At 45.0% G+C, this 11541-nt stretch overlaps 1 protein-coding gene across 1 annotated transcript in view; it reads left to right on the forward strand.

Annotated features, from left to right (window-relative positions):
* ICE1 (interactor of little elongation complex ELL subunit 1) overlaps positions 1-11541 on the forward strand; it is a 69898-nt gene that overhangs the window by 22294 nt on the left and 36063 nt on the right. The window contains exons 8-12 of the mRNA XM_010857146.1: positions 1626-1708; positions 1920-1959; positions 2037-2093; positions 9022-9108; positions 11234-11539. Of these exons, the coding sequence (XP_010855448.1) occupies positions 1626-1708; positions 1920-1959; positions 2037-2093; positions 9022-9108; positions 11234-11539 (573 nt within the window). The remainder of the gene's footprint in view (positions 1-1625; positions 1709-1919; positions 1960-2036; positions 2094-9021; positions 9109-11233; positions 11540-11541) is intronic.

An 11541-nucleotide genomic window follows, 5' to 3' on the forward strand; every position in this document is an offset into this window, starting at 1 on the left:
CCTTTGGCAACCAGGAGTCCGTCAGAGAACAGCTTAGTTTCGAGTGTGAATTGAGAATTTGAATAGACGTTGCTGAATATGTTTCCAGTTATTAACTTGCCTAAATTGAGCCCAGTTTTTCAGATTTAAGCTCTAAATATTTTGGTAACAACTTTTCCCCTGATTTGGTTGTTGCAAAAGCATTGTGGCAGTAAGTACAACATCACTGTGTTCCTTCCCAGATGACCTCTCGCTAGTGTGTGGGGATAACTGTCTATTTAAAGACATGTTTTAAAGGGATCCAAAGTGCCTGTGAGAGTGTATGAAGCTATTACAACAAACTTCCTTTGAATCAAAAATATATTTTTCATGTGACAAAAACATGTTTCTAGTAAGTGATGAAAGGTTGTTGTTGAATCATGAAGACACCGGGATTCTTGGCCCCCGGAGGAGAAGAATTCAATCCAGGGCCAGTGATGAGGCTTGATCGCTCAGAGCTTTTGTGTAATAAAGTTTTATTAAAATATAAAGGAGATAGAAAAGGCTTCTGACATAGGCATCAGAAGGGGGCAGAAAGAGTACCCGCTTGCTAGTGTTAGCAATGAAGTTATATACTCTGCAATGAATCCAAAGAATGTCTGGAGGTTATGAAGACCTCACCAGACCTACTCCCATAATTTACATTTTAAGATAACAGAATTAGCCAAAAGGTTTAATCCAGAGACTGTCCTCAGGCAGGATACATTATTGTTATATAATCCTAAGAAATGTAGAGAAGGAAAAAAAGGTTTGTCCTTTCTTCCTCCTTGAGAATTCCAGACCCCTCTCTCCTTGGGGACCCCTAGACTCCTTATCAACCTGCCTAGGAAATGACTCTCTCAGTGATAGGACATAGAAATCAGGTGAAGAAATAGACAAGTTTGTTAGAGGAATCAGGAGGGGACTGTCTCTATGGTGTTTATAGGATTTTACTTCTCATAGCAATTGTCTGTGAACATACTTGGATGCAGTCAGTACTGGTCAGGTTCTTCATAGTGTAGTTGAACCCTTCAGTGCTCAGAGCCAAAAACTTGAGTGAAGAGTTTGCTCTTGGTCCACAGGGGAGCTACACAAACGTGTTAGAAGTGCCTCTGTGATAAAGTTACGGGACTTGGGGTGAGGTGACTTGAGGCAGGGTAACTCCGAGCAGGCAGGCACAGCAGAGTAGTGAACACCAGGAAGGCTGTCCCTCCCCTGGACGAGGAGCAGGGTCTGAACCTCTGCTGCAAATCACACGCCCGAGTCTGGCTCCAGAGTGCTGCTGGTTGTTGAAGAGTGTGCACATCAAGCCTCTCCTCTGCAGGTCTTGCGTGTGGGCCTTTTGCCTGACTGAAGGGATTGGGTTGGCTTGTTTGGGATTGGAAAGGTTTCTTAAGGCCTATGACAGTTCTTCATTTCTGTAGATAATAGTTCAATCAAAAGTGTTTCTGCCTTTATTCCTGATTCTGACAGAATACTGAAAGAATGACAACTTTACAAAATCTGTTTCAAATTTGAAAAAAAAATGAGAAAAGCTCTCAGTAGGTTTTTTGAGTATTTTATCAATGGTACTTATAAATTTGGTAAATAATTTTTTTCTTTTACTTCACTGTACTCTTTAAATAAAGAGGCTGCTGTCAAGCAAACTCAGGACTTCAAGCAACTAAGGAATGAAAAGAAAATACTTGAAAAGGAATTTAAGAAGACACAGGTAATAGATCACAGCAGTGCCGCCTGTGTTCGGGTCTTCTCTCCAGGCCTGCTCGTGTCCTCTCTCAGCACAGGGGGTCCCCATCATGCAGAGTCAGAGGCCCCACAGATGCAAGAGCAGTAAGGGGTGCCCCGGGCTGCCCCCGTGCATCCCATCCAAAACAGCTGCCCTCCCATCCACTGCATACACTGCTTCTGTTTTGTTTTCACAGGAAAGACTTGATGAATTTTCTAAACAGAAAAATGAAAGGGGTGAGTATTCAGTTAATGCTTACTTAAAAATGCTGTTTCAACACACATTATTCTAACTCTTTTCCCCCACATTTTAGAACTGAGACATATTGGAACACAAATTTCAAGTGATTCTTACGGAAGCATCGATAAAAGTGAGTATATTACAAATTTGGTTTTAATCTCTGTGCATTTCTTTCAGTGGTTTGGGAGGTTGATTGTTACTGTCACCTATAATGATGGGGATTCTAGGGCTCATAGATGATTTTTGTTAGAAGAGACCCCTCCTGTTTCCTGTCATGATTAGATCTGTAACCTTGCTGTCGGATAAAACAGTCCAGTGAATGAAAGAGCCAAAAAGCTGGGAGAGGTATAACTTCCACACTTGGCAACAGTTTATCCAGTTAACGCTCGATTTCTTAGGTGCCAGGTATATGGAAGTGGCTAAAGGCAGGCAGGGAGACCACGGAGTCCGAGCCCTCCAGGGTGTTTTGGCAGACAGAAGACCTGGGGAAGGCCGGGCGTCCCACGGAGGGTGCGGCTGTCCTCTGGGAGAAGGGTTGCCCCACGCCCTACTCGTTGCCTGCTGTGCCCACCACCACGTGGGTGGAGGCACGATGCGAGAAGTGGAGACCTGGGGCTCACATCACCACTTCCACCTTTCGTGGGACCTTTGGCCGTGTACTTCCCGTCTGTGTGTTTTCATTCTCAGTTTTGAAAAAGGTATGAATTTCTGCTGTGCTAGCTCATACTTTTTTGATAGAGATAAGTTCAAAATGATTAATAAGTAAGTAATGGTATTTTCATGTCATCCATCCATGTTTTTTCCAAATGGAAATTATTAAAAACACGTTTTGTGCAGGTATGTAGTGTGTCTTCAGAAGTCTCCTCTACCTTTTTTCCTTCCTTTATTTTTTTTAGTCTGCAGTTCAAGGCTTCAGCTTAGACTAACAGTTGGCGCATTTCAGCCGCCTGGGCCCCGATTCCCTGTTTGTCATCATCATTGATACATGGTTCCATGTGTCTGTGGCTCTTCCTGCTCCGAGGTGTGGAGACTCTTGCGTACTGGTGTGCTGAGAGAAAGCGAAGGCTGGGCAGTGCTTGGCTTTGCCAGCTGACAGCCAGCTCTTGGGTTTGGTCGTCTCAGTTTTAGGAGTCAGCCGTTATCAGGCCTCCTGTTTAAAACAGAACCCTCACCCCCTTCCACAGTTGCTCACTAGCCTCACGTTCTGATTTTTCGTCAAAGAACTACTTAATAGTTTTACTAGAACTAGTAAAATCTTTTTTTTAACATATCTTCTCTGTAAGGGAAAGGATCTTGTTTATTTTAATTTTTCCAAATGAAGTCTTTAGGAATCTGCTGATTATTTAGCTTGGAGCTTGATGGGTTTAATTCCCAATGCTTAAGTATATCTTTTAACAGTTTCCTCTGTTAATACTGGACTTCTGAAGGACATTATGAGTTAGAAAGAGCATTGGGCCGGCTTCACTTTTGAAAAGACTGCCTGAGTCCTGTGTTGGCCTGTCTTTCTTTCATGTTCCTTATCTAAAGATGGCAGAAGATTAAAAAAAAAAAAAAAGAATAGTTAAAAAATGCTAACAATTATTGAGGAAGGTATAAAGCAGATGGTGGCAATTGGTGATGAAATCCCTAGTCACAGAGAAGATCGCAGCCCTCCAAAAGCAGGCTTTGACTGCAGGAGCCTGGCATCCCCAGACTGGGGGTGGTGTGGGGACGAGGAGGAGCAGTGTGACTGATGGGGTGGGAGGGCTGCTGCTGTCTGGCTGCACGTTGTCACAGGCTGTGACCCACACTGGCTGCAGGCCACGGCCCAAGTTTAGTCTTCTGATGAGTTAGGACACGGGAGAACCCAGGGTGGCTGTGGGTGTCAGAAAATTGGGTTAATGGTGCCGCTTTGAAGGATAGCTCCCCCTGTTTCCAGAGAGAGAGGTATGTGTGCGCCTTGTGGCTCCTCACTGTTCTTGCTCGCTTGCCCTCCTGATGAAGGCATGTCCTGCAGGTTCACGGCACAAGGACCTGCGGTTATTGCCAGAGGAGTAGCACTGTGGATGGAGGCTGAGGAGATGTGCTCTGGCTGTGCACGGTGCTCCTGTCCTGGGGAAGGGCAGGGACAGGAGAGAAAACCACCAGGAGTGAGCAGGCCCCGAGGGAACAGTGGTCAGTCATGAGCAGGGAGAAATGTCTCCAGCCCAAGTCGTGTCCTTAGAGAGCATCTGAGGGCATAGCCATGGGCCACTGCTGTGACGTCTGAGTCAGTTCTCTGATACTAAAAACATGATTGTAGAGGTGAACCCCCTGGAAAGGCTGGATTGCTGAGTGGGCAAGTAGAAGATTGCTTTGATGAGCCAAGGGATTTAATTGTGGATATCTCTCAATATGTGGTATAAAAAGATAAGGAAATAAAAGGTGTTAGGGAAAATCTGAGATGTTGGAGTATAGAGCCAGGTGCTGTGATGGTCACCTAGGACTTCCCAGAGCAGAGAACAGAGCTACTGTTTGCAGAGAGAGTGTGATCAAGAAATGATAGAAAATTTCCCAGATCAAGACCCTGATGTGATAGTTACATTAGAAAAGCCTGTCAACTGTAGAGCATGATTTTTATGTACAGTCTCCATCCCTGACTTGTTCAAAGGAAATAAATTTAAAAACAAATGACACAGAAAGATTGAATAGAGGGGGATGGATATAGAAATTGCAGTTCAAGCAAATTCTAACTTGAAAGCAGTCATATAACACAAAGGGCTTCCCTTGTATTTCAGTTGGTAAAGAATCTGCCTGCAATGCAGGGGTCCTGGGTTCGATCCCTGGGTTGGGAAGATCCCCTGGAGGAGGAAATGGCAACCCACTCCAGTATTCTTGCCTGGAGAATCCCATGGACACAGGAGCCTGGCACTATGGGGTCACAAGACTTGGACACGACTTAGCAATTAAACCAACTGTATAATGCAAAAGAATAATTCACGCCTAGGAATGAATTTGCCTGGATTAAAAGGAACTGTTTAGAATGGTCAGCAGTACAGTTCATCAAGAAGATCCTGCTCTTGTGACCTTCAGGCATAAAAGTGCACTAGGTGAAGTGCCTGGGCATTCTAGGGGAAAGAGCCACATCTGACTTCACGAAAGACTTCAGTGTGTTTGTTAGAAACAGAGTAAAAGCAAACAAATGGGAGATGGAATGGGAATAATGACTGTAGGATGGGTGATTTACATTGACTCTCAAAGCCCGGGGATTCTGTAAACTACTTGTCAAACATGCCTAAAAGCTGACTACTAAATAAAAAGCTGCAATCTGAGATTAGGTTATAGATATTTCAAAAGATATTAATAAAAACCTCTCCTACCTCCTTCCTGAAAAACTGGTAACCGAACACACATAATAAACTGCTCTTGGATAACAGAAAAGATAAAAGCTGAAATACTAAGCAGTTTTGGAAATTAACAAAAATAAGGCAGCATTTTGGAGAAGGCAATGGCACTCCACTCCAGTACTCTTGCCTGGAAAATCCCATGGACGGGGGAGCCTGGTGGGCTGCCGTTTATGGGGTCGCACAGAGTCAGACACAACTGAAGTGACTTAGCAGCAGTGGCAAGGCAGCATTTATTAAAATCTTTGAGATATTGCCAGTATTCAGTGAGTGATCCATGGTTGTAAGCGATGTTGTGAGGATATGTGAGGATAGACACAGGGCAGCCTCGGAGGAAGGGTCCCGGAGACACACCCTGTGTGCCAAGTGGCTTCGGTCACATATGACTCCTTGTGACCCCATGGACTGTAGCTCGCCAGGCTCCTCTGTCTGTGGAATTCTCCAGGCAGGAATACTGGAGTGGGTTGGCTTGCCCTTTTTCAGGGGATCTTCCTAAGACAGGGATCAAACCCAGAGTCTCTTTAGGTCTCCTACATTCACAGGTAAATTCTTTACCGCTAGCAGTACCTGGTAAGCCCTGCTAGGACGCAGGAATTACCGTAAATGAAGCAAAAATTCCAGAAAATGAATGACTTAAGAAGGCAGCAAAATACAACAGAAACCCAAGGAAAATAGGAGGAAGAAACTGATGAAGAAGGAAACATAAATGAATGAAATAGGAAACAGAGCAGTTAACTTAGGGCCGTTGAAATGAACAGCTGGATCTCTGCAGTGCTGGTGAAGCTGACCAAGAAAGGAAGGCAGAAAAGCTTCATAGCACCAGGACTGAGGAAGCTGTCAAACTACATCTTGAGAATTTCTGAATTCACAAATTTCAGATTTTATCATGTTTGTAAAATGGACTGTTTTGTAGGAAAACACACTCAGATTGACATAGAGCAGTTGTTGGAATATCCTGAACAGAGAAATAACTCGTAAGAAAGTTAAAAATTAAAGATAATATTATGGAAGCTCTGGATGGCTTGCAGGTGAGCAGATCTTCAGTGAAAACCTGATGTCTTTATTATTGTTTTTGCTTTAGGACTGCTCCTGTCTTGTTCTTCTGACTAGCAGAACCGTGTGCCAAAACTAACTGTGTGCGTGAAAATGCGCACACGTGTCTTCAGCACTCAGAACTGTCACTTAGCAGTGAAGCTGTGAAAATACTAAAACTGTAAGAACTCACATCTGTTAGTAATATAGAATATGGACAAAGTATGACTGAGGATTTATCTCAGAACTACCACAACAGCTGGTTAAGAGGGACATGATAGGGTCATCTCAATTCAGCATCCATTCCTCATTAAAAAAAAAGACGAGATAATAATAGGAAAAAGCACTTCGCACTTGAGAAATGTGAAGCACTGAGAGCCTAGTCGTTGCATCAGAGACGAGGCGAGCCTGCTCCTCCACCCTTCTGTGTCTGCTGGGGACCTGAGCCATGCGCCCGAGTGGACTCACAGCGAAGGAGCTGTCAGATTGCTGTCATTGGAAATGAGGGCACTGACGAGGTGGAGAAAGGAAGATAGCAGTGTTGGAGCTCGGGCGAGCGCTGGTGCTTACAGTGAGGACGCACGGTGGGTCTTCACTAGTCTGTCAGAACAGATGGCATAAGAACAGTCCGTTCTCAGGTGGCCGCAGATCGGTTTGACGCCCAGGGAAGTACCTGAAGGCAGCGTGCCTGCCTCTGTGAAGACAGCTTTAAAACCACTGAACATGCACACAAATGCTGTGTTCCTGGATGTAAACAGTGAAGGCATAGAGATGGGAATTTTACCCCCATGTATGTATAAATATATATTCTTAAGACTGGATGGGGAAGGCCTATCAGAAGCAATAGACCCGTAATAACAATTTAATCCTGAGCCAGGGTCATGCTAGCACAGATACTAAAATACAGTTACAAGGTTGTTGTGATTAAGGCTGCGTGCCATTCATGTGGACACTGACAAGTCAGTGGAGTAGGCAAGTCTAGAATCGCTGTCCTCGGAGACGCCTGGCGTTTGATAAAGGAGGCGTCTGTCACAGGGTCAGGGGAAGGCGTGTGGTTCAGCCGAAAGGTTCTCACGACCAAGTCCCGAAAGTGCCAGGATGTAGGCTGTTTTCTGCTTGCTGGTATCGGATAGTTCTCGTGTCAGACTGGAAGTAATGAAGGCGCTTAGCTGGAATAGGCATAGCTCTGGTTAATAGCCTCTGTAAGAACAGAGAAGGAACTTTCTTGTGTATTTTTTTTCAGGTTCCTTGTTTGCTGCTTTGGGTATTTGTAATAAGCAGAGATCCTGGTCAGGTCATTTAAGCAAAGGGTGTCATGGTATTTGGAAGCAGGCTTTGGGTGGGTTAACTACAGTGTAGATAAACTACTTGATTATAGAACTTTGCAACTTGAATATGGATGCACCTCACCAGCGACTGGCTAATGTGGGTCAGGAGAGGCTGGAAATGCCCACATTTCCCAAGTTCTGTACGTTTGCCCTGTTTGTCCTGGTCCTTTTTCTGTGGAATTAATTTATTCATTATGGAATTCTACTATAGATGTAGTTTGCCATTAAATAGGGCTGTCCTGTTCCAAAATTTGTGATTCCTTGGAGATATTTTAGTTTAGAAGATTGATCTTTTTAACTTCTCTAGAACTGGATTAAAGATTTCAGTGTTTTCAAGACATGATTCTGTGTAATAACCTCAGGTGAGCTACAACAGAATTTTGAGGTGACTTGAAATTACCAGGTACTTAATAATTATTTTCAGTTAAATATTAAGTAATGTGGCTTGTCTTTTTATATGTATTTGACACCAACTATTCATATTTATATTTTGATGAATGTTTTTTGCTTGGAACATTTTGAAGAATTTGTATTTTTAATGTTAAATTTACTTTAAAACCACAGTGTGATATTCTTAATGTTATATGACTTTCATTTAGTTACAATTGTCCTTTGCCTTTCAACTTGAACCAGTGATTCTTAACCACTTTAGAAATTCAGACCCATTTGAAAAAAATTTTCAAAAATTACAAAGCTCTCACTTCGCTTATATAGACGTAGATGCTTCCTTCTGTGTGTCTGCTCACGTGGGTGACTCTCTCTCCCTCTCCATATGTCTATACCCGCACGTTGATCTCCTCTCATTTCCCCTTAAGGCCATAAAAGAATTTCCCAAGACCCACAAAGCCCCTAAGTTAACTACCGCCTGGTCACCTCTGGTGGCATTTCTGATGACCTCATGGAACTGAGCTGATACTGTTTCTTCTGTGTAGAATCTGTGGAGCGGTGATCTATACCGGTCCCTCTAGCTGGGCTTCCTCCCTGCGCTCCCCAGTCACGTCACTGTCTGTGGAAAATGCAGAGACCAGAGATTTGTTTGTCATGTGCGTGCATAATGGAGGTGAAGACCTTTCCCAACAAGCACGCTGGGTTTTCTGAGTCCTGCCCTGTGTGCTCCGCACCCTCCAAGCAAAACCCAGGCTTGTGTTCAGCCTTCAGTCAACATGCTTTCATATTAGTAGCCAGCTGAATTGTGTTCAGTGATGGAAGGAGGGGAAGGGGGTTTAAGTTACCTAGTTTTCTAATTCCCTGATAAATCCCGATTTCCCAGGAGTGTGTTTTGGCCTTGGGCTGAATGAGCCAAATGACATGACTAACACTTGCCTCTCTTCCACAGGGAAGGTAAAACTGCTTCTGAAGGAGCTCTGGCTGTGCATCAACACCACACACAGACTCCCGGGTGAGGGTGGCAGATACATCCCAGGTGAGGGGGAAGCTTCCAGAGCTTCATTTCATACAGCAGCAGCAGTGTTTACTGTGGACGTTGTACGTCTTTAGTTTTTAATTTCTCGAATCTCTCATTGAAAGAGTGAAATAAACTGAGATGGGCGCTTGCCATCATCCAAAACCCTGTTCCTTCCAGCATGATTTCTAGTCTCGTTGAATGCGTCTGGTTTTGAATTTTGTAATAGCTGCTTCATCAGGGAACATCCACTGGGAAACCAGAAGGACTCGTAGAGGGAGTGTGTGTGGCTGGTGCAGGTGGAGACGGGGGTTCACCGTTTCCCTGCCCATGTCACCTTCCCTGGATTCCTTTAATTCTGGTGGCTCAGATGGTAAGGAATCTGTCTGCAATGTGGGAGACCTGGGTTCGATCCCTGGGTCAGGAACATCCCCAGGAGAAGGGATTGGCTATGCACTCCAGAATTCTTGCCTGGAGAATTCCATGGACAGAGGAGCCTGGCGGGCCCCAGTCCATGGGGTTGCAAAGAGCTGGACCATGACTGAGCAACTCATGCTTCCACTCTCATTTTTTTCTGCCTTTAGTTGCCCCTGCTCTGGCAGTTACGGATCTTTCCTTGTCTCCTGACCCTTTTGGAGAGTACAGATCATTGGGTAGAAACCCTGTGGGTTGTGGCATGTTTTCTTGTATTAGAGTGAGGCTGTGTATTTTCCACTAGAGCTCCTAGTGTGTGCTGGGGAGAGAGCGTGTGGTCGGCCTTGTCCTGGGGGCTGTTAACCTTGATCTCTGTGGAAGGTGATGTCGGCCCGGTTCCTCCTGTGAAACTGCTGTTGCTTCTTGACTCAGTGACCACCCCGAGGGAGGCGCTGTGACATGGCACATATCTGTTTCTCTCTAGCCCTGGCCCACTGATTTTAGCTCTGCTGGTACATCTTGTAGGCTGCGATTACTACTTTGTCAAATAGTGGCTTTTGCAATTCCCTTGTTTTCCTAAAGGTATTAACTGCAATTCTTCTGTAAGGAAGAACTGTCATTTTTCTCCACTCATTCATTCACTTTGCATTCACTTCTGTCAGTGTGGTCTCATAGACACTTGTTTTATTCTGTGCATCATAATCCGGTACTTTCACTAGTCATCTTACCGCTCAGGTTGCCCCAGGTGCAGTCACTGGGACCATCTGGGCCTCTTAGGCATGTCCGTCTTTACATCTGGTTCTGCAAACTGTCTTGGGCTCAGCTTGTATTTTTCCCTCCCCAGCCCTGTAATCAGCCACTGCTCCAGGGAGCCCTGAGGCCTTCTACGAAAGGTGTTTTTGTAGCTTTCATATATTTTTATAGCTTTCAAATATGACAAGTGGTTGTTTCCAGTTAATTGCCAGGACACAGTATTTTTACTAACAATTAGCATTGCTGTTGCTCACCAAAATCAAAACCCAAAGAGAACCGGCATTTCATAGTAGCTTTCAGTTGTGTTACAGTGCAAAGTATTTCTGTGACATAGTCAGGTTCCTTAGAGTATTGTACAAATACTTTCATGGGGTGGAGGTGAGAGTTGCTCAGTTGTGTCCGACTCTTTGTGACCCCATCGACTATACAGTCCATGGAATTCTCCAGGCCAGAATACTGGAGTGGGTAGCCTTTCCTTTCTCCAGGGGATCTTCCCAACTCAGGGATTGAACCCAGGTCTCCTGCATTGTAGGCAGATCTTTACCAGCTGAGCCACAAGGGAAGCCCTACATGGAGTAGGCCTGGTATAAGTTGATTTTAGAAGGAGAAATTTGTTTCTTGTCGCCTTGTGGCAGAAGGCTGTTTCTCCCCAATACTGCTGACTTCCCAAGAGAACGAGTGTGTCATCGAGGCCTGTCACCTTGGCCACGGACGGAAGCCTTGGCAGGCATACCCTGCTGCCCGTGGACAAAGGCATCTCACCCTTTCCCCCGGCCGTCTTCTCGTTTACTTGTTGAGGGAAGCGTACTTTGTGGAATGTGTTTAAGTTTTATAGGATATTCTTTAGGAAGGGATTGTTGGGTTTTAAAAATGTTTCTACTTGGATTTAATACAAGCATTTTGAAGTGTTAAAATAGGTGGTTTTTTTTTTTAATTGATAACTGTAAATAATTTGATATTCACTTTTTTCCCCTTGCAGAAAAACCTGCCCGAGAATACTGCAGATCCATAGAGTTCGGGGAAGATGGGGTGCCCCCTGCAGCAGGTGGCAGTCCCATCCGCACCTCGGCAGTGCAGACGTGCCTGGCAGAACTGTCCATGGAGATTGAGGGTGACTTCTCTGCCTGTGAGGATGTGGGTGGAGCAGCAGGTCGCGACAACGGCCTCTCTCAAGAGGACACGAGTCCCAAGGCTGTGGCGTGGAGGAGCGAGGCTCAGGGCCCTGGTTTCGACGAGGACCTCCAGGCTGCGGTCGACTTCTTCAGGCTGCCCCCGCCTCTGCTGTCC

Source organism: Bison bison, unplaced genomic scaffold (assembly GCF_000754665.1).
Source record: "Bison bison bison isolate TAMUID 2011002044 unplaced genomic scaffold, Bison_UMD1.0 scf7180017864377, whole genome shotgun sequence".
Taxonomy (NCBI): domain Eukaryota; kingdom Metazoa; phylum Chordata; class Mammalia; order Artiodactyla; family Bovidae; genus Bison; species Bison bison.